Source organism: Vombatus ursinus, unplaced genomic scaffold (assembly GCF_900497805.2).
Source record: "Vombatus ursinus unplaced genomic scaffold, bare-nosed wombat genome assembly UNPS02014786.1, whole genome shotgun sequence".
NCBI lineage: Eukaryota > Metazoa > Chordata > Mammalia > Diprotodontia > Vombatidae > Vombatus > Vombatus ursinus.
The window spans coordinates 14,576,376-14,598,583 of record NW_020954564.1 but is presented as its reverse complement, the minus strand read 5'-3'; the positions used below and the strand labels follow the sequence as shown (position 1 = coordinate 14,598,583).

General features: G+C 35.7%; 1 protein-coding gene across 1 annotated transcript in view; it reads left to right on the top strand.

The window, feature by feature from the left end:
- LOC114047005 (golgin subfamily A member 1-like) overlaps positions 1 to 22,208 on the top strand; it is a 56,243-nt gene that overhangs the window by 5,736 nt on the left and 28,299 nt on the right. The window contains exons 4-10 of the mRNA XM_027867648.1: positions 1,385 to 1,459; positions 2,434 to 2,531; positions 4,571 to 4,603; positions 6,481 to 6,609; positions 7,289 to 7,458; positions 7,979 to 8,090; positions 20,832 to 20,957. Coding sequence (XP_027723449.1) covers positions 1,385 to 1,459; positions 2,434 to 2,531; positions 4,571 to 4,603; positions 6,481 to 6,609; positions 7,289 to 7,458; positions 7,979 to 8,090; positions 20,832 to 20,957 — 743 coding nt within the window. The remainder of the gene's footprint in view (positions 1 to 1,384; positions 1,460 to 2,433; positions 2,532 to 4,570; positions 4,604 to 6,480; positions 6,610 to 7,288; positions 7,459 to 7,978; positions 8,091 to 20,831; positions 20,958 to 22,208) is intronic.

Genomic DNA, 22,208 nt, shown 5'->3' with positions numbered 1-22,208 from the left:
CTCCAGACAATAGCTATTATTAACATGTTTGAAAGTTGAGTTTTTTCAGTACTCCTTTTACTTTCTCAGTCCAGTAAGGTACAATTTCTTCTTAGTGAATAGAGTGTCTTATACTGTTATAACTGCACACTCATGCTATTAAAAGACTTTACTTCTTTGGACACTCTAGGAATATCTTTTTTAGCTTGTATTTTTTGTGCTTTCAGTCTTATGGCATTCACCTAATACCCTTTTTATTAGGATTACAGTGGTAAACTCTGGGATTCACTAATAGGTTTGCAATGAATTTATTTATCTCATTGTTACTAAGGCTGTCTTCCACTAAAGACTTCCTATTATAAACTTTATCTTGAGATAGAGGTGGTCAACCCTCGATTGTGGAAAGCTGTTTCAACAGATCCCAAGCTCTGATGGGTCTAACCAAATTGAAAAGGTCTCAGCGTGGACCCAGCAAAGAAATTATGAATTCGTTGTCAGAAGACTAGCCTAACTGAGGGTAAAAGGACTCAACACTTTGAGTTTTGACGTGTGTGATGACTATTTTTAGCATCTACTAAGGCAGGGGAGAGTTGCCATTTATATTAGTGGAAGAAATACCCACACTGATGAAATCACAAATCATTGAAATATTAAAATAGACCATATTTTATATTTCTTTAAATTCAAAATAATGTTATTCCGTTTCCTTCCTTCTAACTCCCCCCCCCAAAAAAACCTCCAGAAAATTGGAAAGACAAATTAAGTGTTCAGCATAGATTTTATAGGAATAATTTACCCATTGACGTATAGTTAGGTTTTATTGTGGAGGCTGGGAAATGAATAAACTTCCCTGAATTTCTAAGTTTATATTAATTTTTCTCCTTGAATATGGCAAGTGTTGATCAGATTCTACTGAGCCAAGAGCATCATATTCCTGCAGTATTAAGTATTTATGCTCTGAGGTCACACTGGCTTACTGTTAGCTGAGCCAGAATGTTACTGTCATGTAGTTTTGCTCAGCTGTCTTGAAAGACTGTAAAAGTGTGAACTGCAAAGGGGTTATTTAATGAGTTATCAGCTATCCCATTTATATAGCCAAAAAGAGAAATGGGGTCATGAATTTTGAAATCAGTTATTTTAGTAGCAGAGCATGATAATTGGAGCTGGTCCTTGTTCTCTTGAACTAAGTAGGATCTCCTGTTTGCAATCAATATTTTGTACCATAATTAATTTGTTGTAGAACTGTTTGCTTGTATTGCTCATTGTTAAGGAGAAGCGCTCTGCCTAGTTTTCCTTAATTGATTTTCAATTTCAGAAAATCATAATTGTTTTCAACTCATTTTTTAAATTTCCTTTCCTAATATTTGTCCATTCCTGGTCTGTGCATCTCCCTTCCTTACCCAAGAATATGCTGAACAGGTGCGAAACTTGCAGAAGATAAAAGAGAAGCTTGAAATTGCATTAGAAAAACATCAGGATTGTACGTATTCTTTTCCTTTTTGGTTAAGGACTAAGTTTTTTTTAAATATAGTATTCTGGATTTTTTCCCTTTAAAAATTGAAATCTTTGGAAGTAATATAACCAGCAATATAGTTGATATAATATTTGACCACAAATATGTCCTTTTTAGACAAAAAGTGTAATTTACATTTATGTTGAATAGATGGGAATGATTGTTGTCTTCCCTGGGCCAGTTTTCTTGGTATGTTAAAACCTAAAGGTGATTATTAACTTCCCTCAGTTGTCATTCAGTGACAGGAGATTAAGCTCTAGTCTCAGGAGATCTGGCTTTTAGTCTTAGCTCTACTGGAGATCTGCTTTCTAACATAGAAGCCTCTGGTGGTTATAATAGTAATAATAGATTACATTTATGTTAGGTTTTAAGGTTTACAAAATCCCTTACATAATTAATAGAAGGGTCTTGTGAACTAAATAGTATAGGGATTATTATGTCTGATTTTACCAGTGAGGAAACTTTGCCTCAAAGAAGCTAAATATGACTTGCCTAAACAATGACAGAGTCATTATTTGAACCCAGGTCTACACATTCCAAGTCCAAGTAGTACACTACATGGCCTTCTCTCTAACAAAATAATGTAAAATTTGACTAGATTGATGAAAGAGAATATTTTTAAAGTCCTTTGGGCACCATAGGAGAGAGATGCTGAGTATAGTATAGATAATGGTAATGTGTTATCTTAGTGTAATTTATGCTTGATTTAATTACCACCGGTGCCCTCCAGAATAAATACCTACCTACCTGAACATTACTGAGCCTAGGAGATCATGTTTATTAATAATAGTATTAACATAGTCTAATTCAGTTCCAGCTTCCATAATCTTTTTGCGTTGTGCCCACCTTTCTGTAGATGAATGTCTTAAAGTAAGTTCTGGTACAATCTAAGACAGGCCTGAAATATTCTCACTTTTTAAATAAAGGCTCTCTGTTAACAGCTTCCATGAGGAAATTTCAAGAGCAGAATGAAACATATCAAGCCAACAGAGCCAAAATGGCAGAAGGAATGGCTTTGGCATTAGCAAAAAAGGACCAGGTAATGCATACATAGCTGAGGCCCAACCAAAAAATTTATATTTATTTATTTAGTAGTATTACAGAATTATGACAAATGTTTTTATGATAGCTGAGGATAAAAAGAATTGTACTATTGTGCAGATTCTGTGACTTATCTTTGGACTTGGGGTTGGGGAAATAGTAAAAAAAAAACAAAAAAAAAAACCAACCTGATTTTAGTAGTGAAATATGTGCCAGGGTCTAAAAGACCAATGAGATTCTTCTCCAGCTACAGGTTTATGGAGTGGAGGAAGAAAATACTACCCTAGTAGCATCCTCACTTATCTGGAAGTCAGACTTTCATTTATGCTGGTGAGATGAGTATGTTTTTTTTTTTACTCCTAAAACTTGAAAGTAAGCAGTTTATATAGTTTCTATAAAACACAAGCAGTAGATGCCTACAGTTCACTTTTTTAGGAGAAGTCTTTGAGCCATCATTCAATACTTAGTGATTCAGTTTACACAGAATTCTAATGATATCAGTAGACTAGAAAGAACACGAGGCAGACACACTGGCAAAAGGAGTAGTAACCATCAGCTTTGTGGCAGGGAAGGAGGAAAAAAATGCGTTATCATAACATAGGATAGAAATTATGAATTATAATGACAGCTGAGAGCCATTAAAGAAGGATTAAATTATGAGGCTTTTTTTTTTGGATTGAGTTTTTAAGTTTTAGAAAGTGCTTTGCACTTAATTCATCTGATTCTCATAATAGCCTTGTGGGGGGGTGGGAACTACAGGTATTATTATTTCTGTTTTACAAATTAGAATGTTGAAGTTTGAGGGAGGTTAAGAGACTTAATTAGTCATGGCCACACAGTGTACTCTGTTTAAGGAAATAAAGAGGTATGTTCTTCAAGAACAGATTAAAAATGTTAAAGTTGTGGCTATTAAAATGGTCACCTTTAGTCTTCTCAACAGTTTATTTTTGGAATACTGTTTCTGTCAGTGACATCTGAGTAAATAAGTTACAAGTATATTTTAGAGGAGGTTGTATTTTGGAATGAAGTGGGGAGTTTGCAGTCATGGGCCATTGGGACATAATAATAATAATAGTTAACGTTGTTTAAGTTTGCTTCTCTGCAAAAAAAAAAATCTGTTTTTAAGGTGGGTTTGGTTTTTGCTTTTTTAAGTTTGTTTCTCTGAAATAACTAACAAATAGTGCTTTAAGGGTGCAGAGCACTTTACAAATATTATCTCATTTTATCTTCACAACAACCCTGGGAGGTAGGTACTATTATTATCCTCTTTTTAACAGATGAGGAAACTGAGGCAGACAGGTTAAGTGATAGCTAATAGGTGTTGAGGCTGGATTTGAACTCAGATCTTCCTGACTGTACATCTAGCTTTCTGTCCACTGTACCACCTAGCTGCCTCTGTATAATCTTTAATTTCTTAGTGCTCGCATCTGTTTGGCAAAATGGAAAGAGGATGTAAAAATTATGACATCGACATAGCTAATAGGAAAGTGTCTCCAGGATTGATTTAACTTTTTTTCTGATCTCTTTAGTGTGTGAAATGATGATGTGGTTGACTTTCGTTCCTTTGACTTATGATAGATGGGACATTGTATGGGCATACCCCACACAACATTGCTCTAATGCGTTATTGCAATAGCATTACTAGTTATTTAACCAAACCCCACATGTGAATTATGTTATAATGTTGTTACAGCTACTATAATTATTAAAATGCTATTCCAAAAGGGTTAACCACTCTCACTTCCCAGCAATAATGTTTCACCTAATTTCAAGTTTTAGTAAAGCTATTGTTAAGTGAGATATGCCTTTCTAGAATTAAGTGTTAAGACTTTTGCTTTGGTATCAGTAGCTGGTTAAAAATCTGTAGCCTTTGTCCTTTTGCAGACTTTCATAAGTTCATTTTGTTATTTCAGTTAGAACTTGTTTCTTAATATTAAGCCAAGTTAAATGTTTTGTAACAGGATTTTTTTCTCAAAATCTTGGCATTGCTATTCTTTAAAACTATAATAATTTTTGTGGTTTTCTTGTCTTTTTTAGGAATGGGCAGAGAAGTTGGCTCAGCTTGAAAAAGTAAGTTGTGTTTTTATTTTTCTCTGAGTTAGATGTTTATCGCTTAGGATTTACGAAATCTTTTCTTTGGCTTGCAATAAATGAGGCACCATAGCAATGAGTATTATTGGTGGAGCCGCCCCTGTAGGAGGTAAAACTGATTGGAAAATCTCTTTGAATTCTTGTTTTTTGCTAGTTAAAATCATGAATACTTAGAGGAGTAGTCAGAGTGGAGAGTGTTCTGAGGTCTCAACACCAAGTTGCTAAAAAAGAACCTCGCCTGACTGGATAATGTTCAGAAAAGTTGACTGCACCACTAGCCCGTGGCAGGCCCTGAAGTGTCCTCTGCAGGCCTTAAGATGTCTCTTTTTAGCTCTCCAATGGAGACAAGGTTTGCTTTCAAACCTAGGATGGAAAAAACACATTTTTAATTTCAGATAATCAGTAACATCAACTATCCACATGTTCTGCTACTAATCCTTTCTTCATTCTCACTGAACATACCTTTTCTTCATATATAGTGAAGGATTGAAATCTTCACTTACCTTCTAGCATAAGGTAGCCAGGCCTAAAATCCATCCACCACAACTCTTGTTTATCAGAAACTAGGTTTGAATACTACATAATTTGCACATAACATTGAGTTAAGCTAGGGGCTTTCTGAAATTGTTTTCTTCCGTCTTTCCTTGTCAGTAATAGCTCATGCTTTAAAACATTGTTTCCCAAACTAATTCCCAAACACAGAAGAGAGATAGAAGTATGGTGGAATCTACTAATGCTGGCCTTTAGGTCCTAGAATAAAAGACTACCCAGGGAAATTTTAAAGCAAAAGAGAAGACATTAATCCTCAAAGTTCTCCTCTTCCAATTAGTCTTCAGTATTTTCACATACCAAATTTGCCACCCATAATTGTTATTTTTGATAAATGCATAACTTAATTTTTTTAAGTGAGAAAACATCATTACCAACTAATTTTTCTTAATGAATTCCTGTGATGTGGGGTATTGAGGTTTTATGGAACATAGTTGCAAATCACTCGCTCAGTAAAACCACAAATTTTGTTGATGATTGCCCACTTAGGTAAAGAGATTACTTAGGTCAGATATTCTCAAGCTAAAAGAAATGTTGTAAAAGTTGTGGTTTTTAAAGTATTGAAAACCACTGAGTTAAATTAATGAACTAGACTTTATTTTTGTATTCCTAAGGTAGCAGGAGATATGCTCAATAGGATCAGACCTGGGTTGCTTTCATTTGATTCTAAGAAAAATTAACTTTGGGGCTAATTATAGGGCAATGAAAATGCTTGTCTGAGAAGTTTAAACCACTATGAATGTAGGCAATAGTAAATCTTATAGATGATTTTAATATCTTTTTAAATTAGAGATAGAAATAACCTGTACATTTGTGGTCCTTTACGGCAATTCTTGGTCAACAGATTTGGCTTGCTGACACCATTTGCATCTAATTGTTATCAGTTTAGCTAGAGTTCCACTTGAATATATTATAATTTTTAAAGGCATTCAGTCTCGATCTAGTTATTAGTCAACTAGTTCAAGATGTCATTGTGAATGGAGAAGGGAAATGGAACTGATGGTCAAATTTAACTGCCTAAATGCTTCAGATGGTCTTGGTCTTCATCTACCTCTTCACTGGTTATTTTATAAAATTATTTATTAATTGAACATTATTGCTAATTATTAAGTCTTGGTCACAGTTATAATTCTTATCAACATTATCGTTAACATAAAATATTAAAAAGCTGTTAATATTATAGGGCTATTAACATAGAATATTCCTCTAGGGACTTTTCTTTAGGTAAAAATTATTTCTGCAGAAAAAAAAAACCAACCTACTTCCTCTATCTTAATGTCTAGATGGTATCTTGTTCTTTCAAATAGGATAAAAGGCTGTTGGCAGCTCAGTTACAGGAAATGAAGAACCAAAGTTTGAATCTGTTCCAAAAGAGGGATGAAATTGATGAATTAGAGGGATTCCAGCAGCAGGAGCTAGCTAAAGTCAAGCACATGGTAAGCATTTCTATTAAGTACATCTAGTGCTCAGTTAATAAAATGTTTTTGAAGAGATTAAGTTTACCTGATGAAAGTTAAAATAAACACCAATAGTTACACTAGGACATTGCCAGTCAAGTTTTTTTAGTTGGTACATATTCATTTTTGTTCATATACACTGAAAATCTTTCATGGACAGGGAGGTATTTCTGTGTGAAATGCTTGTCTCTTTTGTACAACAATTGATTCACCAAAAGACTATATAAAATTATTGTGCATATATATTATATAATTTCCTTTGGGGCTTATAAGTTTACCTTGCTTAGATTTTTTTTTCTAAAAACATAACTGTTCTTGTGGCCTCTTAGCATCAATCCATGTTTACTCTAAACGTTAACATCTTAATAGCTTTAAAAAATTTAATGATGATTTTTACATGATATCATCTCCCAATAAATTTCCTCAACCCAAAGAACTCTTCATTATAATGAAGAAAAACAATTAATCAAAAATAAAAATAAGTTTATACAACCTTTTGCAGCTATGTTTCCCAACTCTGTACTAAAAACTGGGAAGTGTGTTTTATCACCTGTTCTCTGAGTCCAGAATTGTACATTGCATGTAAATTGAGTTTAGTATTATTTTTGTTGACTTTATTATAGCCATTATGTGTATTCTTTATTTTGCATCTTAAAAGCTTTTGAAAAAGGAAGAAAGTCTGGCAAAAATGGAACTGGAAATGGAAACAAGAACCAGAGAACTGAGTCATGCACAAGAAGAACTGTTGGCATCTAGTCAGGTCTGTTCAGATTTAAGCTGTGAGCTGGAGATGTTGCAGAGGCAGTATTCAGCGCTGGAAGAACAGAGGTTATTGCTTGGTCTTTGGGGTTGATGGGGATTTGTTTTGATGCGGATTTGTTTTGATGCCATTCTGAACTTAGCTGGCCCATGGTCTTTTCCCAGTTTCACCTTGTTCTTTGAGTTCAGTCCATTCCGAAGGGACTGAATTAATTCTATACTTGCAGGTGCCTCATAAATGGGTTGAGCATTTGGTTCTAGGTCTGTTGTGACAGCAAATCTAGTTGAGCCTGGGATCACAGGACAGCTGTAGAATGAGCTCCCTTTTGCCCTGCAGTATAATGGCTTATTTTTTGATCAGTGTTGAGTAAGCATTTGTCTGTGCTCGTGAAGCTAGATCAGAATTTCTCACAACTGCTTAGTTGGGCCCCATCTCTTCTTGTATCCTCTTTTAAGGAAAACAAAGGGAGTAGTTTCTCAGTTAATTGCGTTTCGGATGGGCTTGAGGTTTTTGCATGCAAAACATATTTTAGCTGAGTTATCCAAATGTGTTCATTACATGCTCTGTGTGTTTTCTTTTCCAATTAAGGGATCACTTATTAGCTGCAGAAACAGGTGCAGAAAATAAGATCACTACTTTGGAGCAGAGGGAACAGGAACTACAAATGTTCATTCAGCAGCTTTCTGTTGATTTGCAAAAGGTGAGTTATGGAAGAGAATCTGGCTTTCCCTGATTCATAAAACACAGTATAACAGATTTAATTATTATGTATTCTACTGTACATAAAGTATCGTGCTGGCCATTGGGGAGATATAAAATTCATATGGGGCAATGGGACAAAGTCCTTGCTCTCAAGATGCTTAGAGTTGAATTCAAGGATAGCACATACATTTTTAGGAGTAATGCACACTGTTGCAGGATAAGTTCAGTGGACAGGTGCAAAACCCAATGTTATGTGAAATCTCAAGGGGAATGCTACTTAGAGGAGAGATTAGAGAAAACTTCCTTAGGAGGGACATTTGAGTTGCACTTCAAAGGATGGATAGAAATTCAGTTGTCAGTGAGTTAGAGAGTAAGGCCATTTTTGGAATAGGAAATATCATGGATAAAGGCACAGAGGCAAGAGTGCAGGGCATTGGGGGCGGGGGAAAATGATGGGTTATTCTTATGTCCATTGTGGGCTGTTCCATAGCTAAGGTTGTAGAAGCAGTAAGTTTAAAACTGTAGTTTAGGTGTTTTGTTATATAGTATATGCCTATACCAGCAGTTGGTGAAAAATTCAATGTTTGGTTTTGAATTATAAGAATACCTCATTTATGTTATATGTTAGTGTTTACATAGCATTTTCTTAACAACCCTGTGGGTTAGAGTGTCTTTTTTTTTTCATTGATAGATGAGGATCCTAATGTTCACAATCATATCTAGTGATAAAGTCAGGACTTGAACCGCATTCTCTTGCCTCTAGGCTCATTTTCCTTCCACCACAATGCTTGGAGAGGAAGTGACCATCTAGTTGAGGAATTGAGTTTAGCTTAGTTAAGAGAAAGTGAGGGGAAGTCTAGCATGGTGGTGCTTGTCCTGACAGATTTTCTGAATAATGGATTTTTACCTGTTAGCCATGTCAGTAAAAGGAACATTGCTACCCTTTGACTTGAGCACAGAAAAACTTTCTGATCTTCAGAATTCAAAGTAGTGATAAAGGTACCTCCAGATTTCTATAGAATGATGGATTTTCCAGTCTGATTATTAATCCAGGTGACATGTTTTTCAATAATATAAACTAATAATTGTAATGATAACTTGTTTTTAACAAATCTTTCAGCAACATATGATTTATAGAGTCTGATACCTGGGGAGGAGTGTGGGTTAAGAATCAGGTGAAATATTACTGACTGACCTGAGATATTTGAATTTTGAGAATTAGGAAATTTGCATTCTTATAAACCTTTAAAAATACTTTATAAAAGTGAGTTACTGTAATGATAAATAGATTTATAGAGTAGTTTCAAGGTTTGCAAAAGGTTTTATGTACAACTGTCCTTTAATATTTGTAGGATGAGCATAATTATACCCATTTTAATAATAGTTTTTTGGTCCACACCTATGCTTCTATTGGTCTAGATGAGCACACTTTCTGCTGATACAGTTCTTCAGTTCTGCAGTTTAGATACTTAGAGAGTTGGCAGTCATACTGAGAAGTTTAGTGACTTGCCCAGGGTCACACGGTCAGGATGTGTCAGAGACAAGACTTGAATCCAAGTTGTCTTGACTTAAAGAGTTTCAGCATCAGTTCTCTATCCACTATGCCACCTTAATCTTTTAATGGTAGTAGATACAGTTTTAGCTGTAGTTGTAATTGTCATCATTACTATTGCAGTAGCAAACTCCATAGTTCTTTCTCTGGATGTGGATAGCATTTTCCATCATGAGGCCTTTGGAGATGTCTTAGATCCTTGTGTTGCTGAGAAGGATTAAGTCTATCAATATTAGTCATTGCACAATGTGGCTGTTACTGTGTATAACGGTCTCCTGGTTTTGCTGACTTCACTCAGCATCAGATAGGGGAGATAATTTTGAAGGTAGAAAGAATAAGATTTGGCGATATATTCAAAATGTGAGGTGAGTGTCATTGAATGGTGAAGAATTACACCAAGTTTATGAGCCTGGTAACTGAGAAAATGATGAAGCCCCCAACAGTAATAGGGAAGTTGGATTGAGGGGAGAATTTGGAGAAAAACATAATGATTTCAGGTCTTGACATGTTCAGTTTAAGATGTATTTGGGACATCTAATTGAGATGTAGTCAGTTGTTGATGTGAAACTGAAAGTCAGGAGAAAGGTTAGAGCTAGACAAGTGAATTTGAGAATCGTCTGCGTAGGGGTGATCATTTAATCCATGGAAGCTCATGAGAACACCAGGCAAGGTAATTTAGAGGCATAAGATAGTGTGTAGGGGAAGACTCTTGGGGAGCACCCATGGTTAGGGAGTGTAACCTACTGGAAGATCCAGCAAAGGAGACCAAGCAGAAGTCATCTGACAGGTAGGAAAACCAGGAGAGAGCAGTGTCAAAAAAAACCAGACAGGAGAGAATATGCAGAAGAGAAGATGAACAGTGTCAGAAGTTGCAAAGAGGTCAAGAAGGATGATGACTGAGGTAGCCATTAGATTTGACAATGATGAGATCATTATAAAGAGCAACTCATTGCTCTGGTAATTGTTCAACAAGCTAACAGCTCTTAACATTCATAATGTTTTTTGATTGTTACATAGCCTTTGACTCAGTTCCTCATTCATGGCTTATTTGTATGCTGCCAATTATCAAAAATATACCCCAGTATGGTCAGAATATTAGAGTACCTGAAATTCCCAATGGAAAACTCTCTTTAAAACACCACCAAAGCAGTAGTGTCAAGAATGATTGATATAAAACATGGCATTTTCAAGGGGACCATTTTCTGTATATTCTAAAATCCATTATTATCTCGCTTACATACAACTTCCGGGGCAGCTCGGTGGCACAGTGAATAGAGCTCTGGCCTTGGAGTCAGGAGGACCTGAGTTAAATCCAGCCTCAGACACTTGACACTTACTAGCTGTGTGACCCTGGGCAAATCACTTAACCCTATTGCCTAGTCAAAAAGCAAAAAAAAAAAATTCAACTTCAGTATTCCAAATTCAAGAGTGAATTGAACCAAAACATCTTATTAGTTATTTGAAGCACACTGTAATAGCTCCACTGAGAAAGACATTGGACACTTCCTTCATCTCATAGAATCTTCCTTTACTGCTACAAAGTGTCAGTCGGAAACAATAAGTATAAAATTCTTAATGTACACCAAGGAAAGAGACGGACAGCTTCAAGCTTGAATTTGAATTGAAGCCATTGAATCAATCGATGAAGGTAATATCTACAGATATTTTGGTTTCTTCCAGGCAAGACGCATTAGTAGTAAAGGCTGTAGCTGACTTCGTTAAGACGCTTATTGTCAGCATAAAATTAAAACTGAACAAGAAGAACACATTGAAAGCAATTAATACCTATACAATACCAATTTTAATGATCATTTTCAAAACTTTAAAATGAACAGTAACAGATTTGGAAAGTATCCTAACCAAAATCCATACATTGTTAACAAAATTCAGGGCCTATCATCCTGAGGTACCTATAAAAAGTTAAACACTTTGTCACTAAAAAGGAGGAAGAAAATTAATAGATATTTTGCAAAACAAATGATAAATATGTTAAAAAGAACCTATAGAAATACTTTTGAAATAAGCAGTTGTCAGTAGTAAGCGCATTACAAGCAATCATATAAACTGATAGTAGATACTACCACTGAATTTGTACAGTGTACCTGAAAGTGGTTTTCCTCTGCATGCAGCCTGGAAAATGGCTTAGACTCCAGCCTGGATATGTACTGAGCATGTTTACAGTGAATCTAAGAGGTGGCTTATATCCTAATACTTTTATTCAACTTTAACAAAGAACAGTTATTTTATCCACCTGTCCAGAGTCTGTAGAATGTCAGGTATAAAAGAGAAATAGGAGAATGACTTGATTCTGGACTGTTTCTATCCTATCAACAAAACTAATAAGATGATGATGATGATGATGATGGTGATGATGATAACTCCCAAAATATGAACTGAACACAGGGGGCTGTCACCCCAGGGTAGCCATGAAAAGGTTAACACTTCCTCATCAATAAGGAGGAAAATGAATGAAAGATGTTTTCAGAACAGATGATTAACAGGTAAAAAACTTAACCAAAATGTTTATGGAACTGACATCACTTCAAAGGGTGCTAGTAAGGGCTAGCAATAGGGACTTGCCACTCAGTGGGTCAGATGTATCCAAAAGTTATTCATACCTCCAAATGTGCCTGTGAAACAGCTAAGATCCAAGAGTGAAATCAAAAGGCTCACAATCAGCAACATCCACATGAATTCAGCCAAGAGTATATCAGGAAGCATTTAACAGTTGACTGAGTCTCAAGGATTTGTTTACAGAAAGGGATTTATGATAGTGATGAAAGTACAGGTTTTACCACCAGAAATTACAGAAAGGTTACTCTTTCAGAGTTCACACTGCAACATAATCACTACAACAGGTTGTAAAAATTCATCTCCTACTGATATCTTACAATACCTGGTGGTCAGAGCTTGCATTAGAAGCTCACTCTCCTTCATAAACTAACAGGTGACAAATTCCTGTACTACAAATATAGACCTCAAAATATCCTTGAGAATTCTGGGAGTAAATTGCACTAGAGCTAGAGTATCATGATAAAGGGAGCTTTTGCTCTCAGTTACCCAGACATAATACTGATCCATTAACATTTAAGAACATTTTTAATAGGTGTCTTCATTCCAAATACTCAGTCTCCTAACATGGAATAGAAGTTTTCAATATATAGAAACCTAGTGGAAGAAATCAAAACCATGTTGGAGCAAGATTGAAGTGCTTGTTCTCCCTATCATTCTTCCTAGTGCTAAGATGATCTGACATCTCCGTGCTTATATCCGGTCTTTTTTAAAAAGCTGTTCACCTGCACAATGGTCCATAGAGCCTGAGATATAAAAGATTAGCAGCAACATAATGACCTTTCCCAGGCCCATTTCTATTTGACCTTCATTGAATAAAGATAAGAATGACATCATAATTTTTATACTGATCAGAGCAGATTATTCAAGGAAATACATTTCACTGCAGACTATAAAAACATCACCTGTTTAGCAAGATAGGACCTAGTGACCATATTATTCTTCAGAAGCTTGCTGTTTTTCATAAGCCAGTACATGACAAATCTGTGTTACATAAGTATAGATTTTACAAAATCATTGAAATATCACCAGATAAACTGGAATTCGACTATTCAGACAGAGTTGTTACCAGCAGTTGCTCATACATAACTGATCCATGAAATAAAAAATAAATTAATAAATATCAACTTAACAAATCTATAATCTCTCAGCTACATCCAGAGAAGCTTTCAAAACATAGAAATCAGCAGGAGAAATCATAATCATGCAGGAACAGGATGAAATACATATATGTGTGTAATTTCTGTCATTCTGTCTGCCATTGAGGCTGTCCTGAATTGCTTTCACTGAGCCTAAAGAAGAGCTTATATCTCAATTCTTTCATTCATTTGTAAAGAATAGTTATTTATCCACCTGTGCAAAAATGTATAGAACATTAAATGCAAAAGATAACTATCAAGATAGTGCCTTTTCTAAGATGATTTCTATTTGAATTCCAGTGAAAAAGGTGAGAAAGAACCAGATGAGGATCAGTAAAAACAGCTTATGTTTATGGTAACATGGTAAGACTGAGAAAGTGTTTTATTATAGATTTGTCATTTGAGCCTTATAAAACCCTGTGAGGTGGGTGCTGCTGACCTGGTGATCCGTCTCGTACCCATTAGGAAACAGACTGAGTAGTGAAGGAGCCCTCCAACACAGCTTCTACGGGTCAGAGGCGAGACAAGAATACAGATTTCCAGATCACTTTCACAATACCTTCCTGCTTTACTGGACCACTTCTGCCCAAAGGCAGACAGGGCTGCCGTGGTCTCCCCTACAGTCTTCTCACCACTCCTTTCCATTACACTAGAAAAATACACTCAGGCACCCAGCCCTTTGCTTTGGCACCACTGACTGAGGAGGGCATGGGTGGGTGGGCCCTTGCTTGCTTTGCTCTGGACTCCGTCATGTCTGCTGGGTCTTCCAGCTCTGTCAGGTGAATGGGGAATGTTGTCAGGCAGAAACTTCAGGGGATGCCCAAGGGGAAATTCTCAGATGCTTGCTTTTTCTGCCAGCAAGTCACATTGCTACGGATTTTAAAAGAATTACTCCCTAGAATTCCTTCACTTCATATGATCATTCCATGCTGACCTCCAGATCTACCCCCAGCAAATCATCATATACAAAGCCATGCAAGAATACCTCATCCAAAGCATGTTCATTGAAAGTGGATTTACTTATGCAGTAAGTCAGTATAGAAATGGAAAGGCACTGCAATGCATTTCTTGGTCCTGGTTTATTTTGAGTAGCGAACGGTAGTTTTTTTTTTCTGTTCTTACTCTAAAAGTGTTACCAAGTCATTCTTGATCCTATTTCTACATTTTCTATAATAATTTTCATAATATTTGACAATAAGTTGCATCTTTTGCTCTGTAACATTTTAGTTAATAGAGTCTTTGCAATGTTTTTCATTATTTATTTGTTACACTGTTAGAATCTTGGAATTTTAGAGCTGGAAGGCCGTTAAAAATATATATATATAATTCAGAAAACTAACTCTGCTTCCCAAAATTGTAGGCTCAGGTAACTGCAGCTTGTTCTGAGAAGAGGTTGGGCACGGTGCAGGCTGAGCATGAGTCTTTGAAGCTTGAAAATGAACAGCAGAATCAAAAGGTAGGGGAGTTTAGGATAGCAAAGGGAGTGACAAAACTGAAATAACAACAAGAGTAGCAGCAATAATAGTGAGAGATCAGATAGTCTCATGAGGTAGAAAGGGCACTGGCTTTGTAATCAGAAATCCTGGGTTCATGTTTGGGCTTTGACTTCTTAGCTGTATGACTGGCCAAATCACTTTACCCCTTTGACTCTCTTATCCTCTTAATAAAATAGGGTTGGCATTAGCACTTAGCACTAAAATTGAGTTGTTCAGGCATTTACCTAGATCCCAGGACCCGCAGACAAGCTGGATGCCCTCCCCAATATCTACATCAGGGATTTGAGCTTTGTAAATTTGAAAACTACATAGAAATGAGGGCTGTTAACTGTAATCTATTGCTGTAGCATTTATAGTTACAAAGTGTTGGATTTCTCAAGATAACCTACACTAACATGTCCTTAGGGCTGGGGAGTAGCTTAGAGTAGGACCTAGCAGCTACTCGACCTAGCTATTTCTTTTTATCTAGTTCCTTCCCCTAGGCTCAAACATAACAGCTTCTAGGCCTGACCAAAAACAGTTCTTCAGAGTCCAACAACAGAAACAAAAAAGCCACATTAATGTCACATGCAAAGGAAATGTCCAAGGAGTCCCAACTACTGATCTTATCGCTCACCTACACCTAGAACCTTCATTGGATTCCTCCTTCCTATTCTCTTCCAGTTAAACTTTTTCCATCCGGCACAACTCACAGCCCCATCTCCCAGCAGTTATGCCAGCAGTCTTCAAACCTTCATTGTTGGAGTGTCCTGGCTAACAGCTGCTGTGGCCAAAAGTGCCTGTAGTATCAGCCCACACCTTGCCATCGTTTTTATCCTCTGCAGCTCCAGGAAGATGGAAGCATCCATAGAGTCTCTAGAAGCCAATGTGACATAGTCATTACATCATAAGACTTAGAACTGGAAGGGAAGGGACCTTAGAAATTACTTGGTTCAACCCCATCATTTTATTTTTTTAATTCAATTTTATTTTCAGTTCCAGATTTACTGCCTTTCCCACCCCTCCCCACCCATTGAGAAGGAAAGAAAAACAAAACCCAGTACAAATATGTATAGTAATACAAAACAAATTTCCACATTAGTCATGTTCATTAAAAAAATTTGGTATATGTGTGTGATGGAATATTATTGTATTATAATAAGTGACAAAGGGGATAGTTGCAGGAAAACCTCTCTTTCTTCCCCAGTACCAAATTGTTTTGACAAGTACAGCTGTGTAGTACAGTTTGAGATCTGGTACTACTAGGTTCTTTTCCTTCCCATTTTTTTCCATTGATTTCTTTGATATCCTTCCTTTTATTCCTCCAAGTGAATTTTAGTATTATTTTTTCCCAGCTCTATAAAGTAATTCTTTGGTAGTTTGGTATGGTACTGACTAAATAAATTAATTTGGGTAGTATTGTCATTTATATTATATTGACTTAGCCTACCCATGATTAAATAACATTTATTCAATAATTTAGACATCTTTATTTGTGTGAAGAGTGTTTTGTAATTGTGTTTGTATAATTTGTTGTTTGGGTCTTGGCAGGTAAATTCCCAAATATTTTAATAGTGTCTTTGGTTATTTTAAATAGGATTCTTTGTCTCTTCCTGCTGGGTTTTGTTGGTAATATACAGAAATCTGGATGATTTGTGTAGGTTTATTTATATCCTACAATTTTGCTGAAGTTCATTATTTCATTTAGTTTCAGTTAGAATTGACTCTAAAGCAACCTATCTGTAAAAAGTTATAGTTTTGTTTCCTCATTGTCTGTGCTTATTTCTTCAGTTTCTTTTTCTTATCTTTTTGCTATAGTTAGCATTTCTAGTCCAATATTGCATAATAGTAGTGACAGTGGGCATCCTCACTTCACTTGCTGATGTTATTGGAAAGGCATCTAGCTTATTTCCACCATAGATAATGCTTGCTCTTGGTTTTAGAGAGATACTAGTTATCATTTTAAAGAAAACTCCATTTATCCTGTGTTTTCCAGTGCAATGAGTTTTAAATTTTGTCAAAAGCTTTTTCTACATCTCTTGAAATAATCATAAGATTTTTGTTGGCTTTGTTATTAATATGGTCATTTATGCTTACAGTTTTTTTGATATTGAGCCAGCCCTGCATCCCTGTTATAAATAGTACGTGATCTTTGTGATATATTGTGTAGTCTGTTTGCTATTATTTTATTTGACATTTTTGTATTAATATTCATTGGGGAAATTGGTCTATAGTTTTATTTCTCTTTTGACCCTCCCTGGTTGAGGTTTTAAGAAAGAGTATGTTTGTGTTGTCCGAGAAATTCGGTACTACTCCTTCTTTACCAACTTTTTTCAAACAGTTTATGTGGTATTGGAATTATATGTTCTTTAAATGTTCGGTAGAATTTGCTTATAAACCCATCTGGTCCTGGGGTTTTTTTCCTTAGGAAGTCCACTTATGGCTTGTTTGATTTCTTTTTCCTAAGATTGAATTGTTTAAGCACTCTGTTTCCTGTTCTGTCAGTCTGGGCAATTTATAATTTCATAAATATTCACCCATTTCATATAGATTGTCATTTTATTGGTATATAATTGGGCAAAATATCTCCTAATTGCTTTTATTTCTTCTTCATTTGTTGGGAATAACCTTTTTCATTTTTGTACTAGTAATTTGTTCCTCTTTTTTAAAAAAATCAAATTAGCCAGTGGCTTATCTGTTTATTGTTTGTTTCTTCAAAAAACCAATTCCTCGGGGCAACTAGGTGGCGAAGTGGATAGAGCACCTGCCCTGAAGTCAGGAGGACCTGAGTTCAAATCTGACCTCAGACCAAACACTTGACACTTACTAGCTGTGTGACCCTGGGCAAGTCACTTAACCCCAATTGTCTTAAATATATATATATAATAATAATTTTAAGAAAAACAATTCCTGTTTTATTTATTAATTCGATTTTTTAAACTTTCAGTTTTGCTAATATCAGGATTTCTATTTTGATATTTAATTGAGGAGGGTAGTTAATTTGTTGTTTTTCTATTTTTTTTTAGTTGCATGCACAATTCATTGATTTGTTCTTTCTTTTATTGTTGTAAGGAATTTGAGATATAAATTTTCCCCTAAGTTCAGCTTTGGCTGCATCCCATAAATTATGTTGTCTGATTGTTGTCCTTTTCTTTTTTTTTTTTCTCTTTTTTCCTCTCTCTCCCTCTCTCTCTCTCTCTCTCTCTCTTTTTTTTTTTTTGGTGAGGCAGTCGTTGTTAAGTGACTTGCCCAGGGTCATATAGCTAGTACGTGTCAAATGTCTGAAGCTGGATTTGAACTCAGGTCCTCTTGATTCCAAGGCCTGAGCTCTATCCACTGTGCCACCTAGCTGCCCCTCATTTTCTTTAATGAACTTATGTTTCTATAATTTATTCTTTGACCCACCCATTCTTTAGGATTAAGTTAGTTTGCAATTAATTTTTAATTTGTTTCAATGACCCTTTATTGAATCTATTTTTTTTTTTTTTTTTTGCATTTTGGTTAGCAGAAGACACATTCAGTATTTCTGCTTTTCTGCATTTCTTTGTGAAGCTTTTATGCTGTAATACATGATCAGTTTTTGTGAAAGTGCCATGTACAGCTAAGAAATAGAAATATTGTTTTCTATTCTCATTCAGTATTCTCTGTATACAAGATTTTCCATATCTAACTTTTCTAAAATTCTGTTCATCTCCTTAACTTCTGTTTTGTTTATTTTATGGTTAGATTTATCTTGGTCTGAAAGGGGTTAATTGATCCCCTTAATTATACTGATGGGGAAATTGAAGACTAGAAAGAAAAAATTATTTGCCCAAGATCACATAAGCATCACTTGGTGTTCTGCAAACAGCTGTTTGAGATGGTTTATTAATTTCATTTTGTAGAGGAAGAAATTAAAGCTCATGAAGGTGAATTGACTTGTCCTTCCGTGGTAGTACAGTCAGTAAGTGTCATAACTGATATTTGAACGAGGTGTTAGGACTCCCAAGTCAGTGTTACTCCATGCATACAACACTTGGTAACTTACTTACTGGGTTCAAGTTCCATCCGATGTCTTCCTCACATACAATTTTATTTAGACCTCTCATATACACTTAAAATAACCAATATGACTTTCCTCAATATATTTTCATATCTTCTCTATTATTATTAAGAATAGGAATAGTTACTGACAACATGTAAGGTTTTTGTTTTTTTTTGTTTTTGAAAGATTTAGCATGTTATCTCATTTGATCCTCATAACAAACCTATGAGGGTAGGTTTTGCTTATATTATTATTCCCATTTTACATATGAAGAAATGGACACTCAAAAAGGTTAAGTGAATTGCATTTGGTCACAATTAGAAGTGTCAGAAGTGGGATTTGAGCTAAGGTCTCTCCTGATTCCCATTTCCAGCATCCTTTCTACTACACTATCACACTTTGCAAATCTTTGTAAAGTCCTGAAGGACTAATTTTATGCTAATATTATATGCTGCTTTACACAAAAGAAGCATTTAACAAATGCTTATTGGATATAATTGAATTGATGGCAACTGGTAACTAGAGGGATATTATCAGACCAAAGCCAAATACCTTGCTAGCCTTTGATGACTTAGTTATTGGTTGTAGTCAGAGGAAGAGTTTAATTTTTCCTAAAGTCTTGTCTCTTGTTTAGCCAACTAGAACAGTCTTAAGTGAATGTGATATTTGGGGGCATTTTCTTTTTCCTTCTTTTTTAAAAATTTTGTTTATCTTAGGTTTGCTTTATGTTCTAAAGTTAATAAATGATGTCGTCATAGATTAGATGAAACTATTGTGGGTTTTTTTTTCTGCTTTTACATTTTGAACTTTATTAGAACTGTTCTCAAATTATATAGTTGAGTCTTACCCTAGAAAATTGCTTTGCTTAGGTCATTCAAGTGTAATAATCAGCTTGTATTTGAACTGGAACATCTTTTAGTTTCTTTGATTTTGGTTTATTAGTTCAGTATTCTGTCTTTCTGAGGTGATCAGCAAAACAAATTTTATTTGATTACTAAGCCATTAAAACACTGTATATTTCAGGTTGTATGACTAAATTTTGCTCAGTGTTTGGGTCTCCTTGGGTCTTGTACTTACATTTCCTTTCATGAAAGTACTGAAATCAAAGCTGAGAGCCACCATCAAGAGCTCAAAAAATCATACCTATAAGGGGCCTCAGGTCATCCCATTCCATCCATATTAAAATAAGAATTCCTTTAACAATATCCCTAATAAATAAACCTGGGGTTAGAATTGTATATCCTAAGTATATCCACAGTTCTCTATAATTCTTTTGTCATCATTTCTAAGGAGTACCTCATTCATGTGATTGATCAGTGACTAGCACTAGAATTTTAGCTGTGCACTTGTATACAATTAATCTTCATTAAATTTATTGGGAGTTGATCTTTGATTACTGCAAAAAATGTGAATTTTTAAAGAATTATCAATATATATTTCATTATTATTTCAAATATTCAAGCAGCCTGCATACAGATGGATTTCTAGTCATATGGCTCACTTTTCAAAAACTAAACCTCTGCTTTAGGGCAATCTTAAGCTCTTTTGTGTTTTTAAGTAAATGAAGACAAACCTCAGGACATAGGCTCAAGAGTTCAAGTGCTGCTAGTCTTGATTATTACAGCATAGATAGTATGATTAAAATGAGTTCTGACTCATGAAGACGTAATTTTTTTTTAAAGAGTAGGAGCATCTGGCATCCTGGCTAGTTTCCAGGAGAGGTAATTGCATTACTTCTTCCAAGAACTCTTATTGCTTTAATTGGGGAGAAAGATATGATGGACTGAGTGTGTCCTAAAGCCATTTTTCACAGTTTTGGGGGGCATGGAGGCAAGTGAAGGATTTCCTGGTCTAGTGTGAAGTGAGGAGTTCATCTTTTGGGATGTGCGAAGAGTCTTGAATTCTGAGGAACTTTTATGTGTCAAGAGAGGGAAGGATTTGCTTAGAAGGTGAACATCGCTCCTTTTTACGATAACAGGCTGCTGTCAAGGCTGAAGAGGGAGAAAAACTCATCAAACATTTGCAGGAAAAAGTTTTGTCCCTGGAGAAGAGACTAGAAGGAAACTTGTCAGGGGAGGAACATGTGCAGGAGCTACTTAAAGAGGTAATTTAAAAAAAAATTTTTTTTTAATTCTTACGCAATTGGGGTTAAGTGACTTGCCCAGGATCACACAGCTAGTAAGTGTCAAGTGTTTGGTCTGAGGTCATATTTGAACTCAGGTCCTCCTGACTCCAGGGCCAGTGCTCTATCCATTGCGCCACCTAGCTGCCCCTTAAAGAGGTAATTTAAATTTACATCACCTCGTCTTGCTTAGTGTCAGAGTGAAACAGTAATGAGATGTGATTTCTCCTACCCCTTCTTTTATTGAATACTTACCTTACCCATCCTTTCGAGCTCAAATTCTGTAATATCTGCTTTATGACTTCCCTCATGGCTTCCCTCATTTCCCAAGTGAATAAAAAACTTGTCCCCTTGTACTTCATGCAGCACTTTGTATCTCTCTTGTGAACCTACGTTTTGGGATGGAACTGGACCTGGGATTTCAACATATTGAGAGTTCTTATCTAATCATATTATCACCTTTTTCTGCAACTTCTGTTGCTCCAGAGCTGCCTAGGGCAGTGACAGTTAAGTGACTTGCCCAGGGTCACATAACCAGTATGTGTCTTGTCAGTCAAGACTTAAACCCAGCTCTTCTTGAACCCAGTGCTGGGTGTCTCCCAACTATTACACCATCATATGCTATTGAGTGTTATAGTTACTGGTCTTTTTGTCATATCCCCTACTAGAATATAGTGTCCATGAAGGGCAGGAACTATGTAAAATCTAAATTTAGTGTTTCTTCCAACATTCTAGTACAGTGGAAATTGTAAGTGCTTCAGCTGTTTTTGAATATGAATTCTGATATTTCATAGGATCATAGAATTTTAGAGTTGAAAGAACACATTAAAAGTCAGAAGATCAAGGAAGAAAGTTCTCTTTAACTTTACTTTTTCCATAGAGATAATCTCATTGCACCTACAGTCATCCTCAAACGACAGTCTTCTCCCAGGGACTGAAGCACTTTTCCCTCTACTTGTAAGAGATAGTTATGATTTGATGGGATGCTCTTTACAAATAGACTATACCCATCATTCTGTGCTACTTGGAGACTCCTGTCTCTACCTTATTCCCTTTCCCCTTTCTTTTCTGTGAGTGAAGACAAATAGTTATGGATGCCGACTTTTATTAAGAAAAGATGATGCTGCAGTTTAGCTATGCCTGGTTTATGGAAAACCAGACAGGGTGACTGTTAACTAATAGTGTTGGGGGGGGGGTTGCTTTTCTTTTTTTCAATTCTTTCAGAAAACTGCT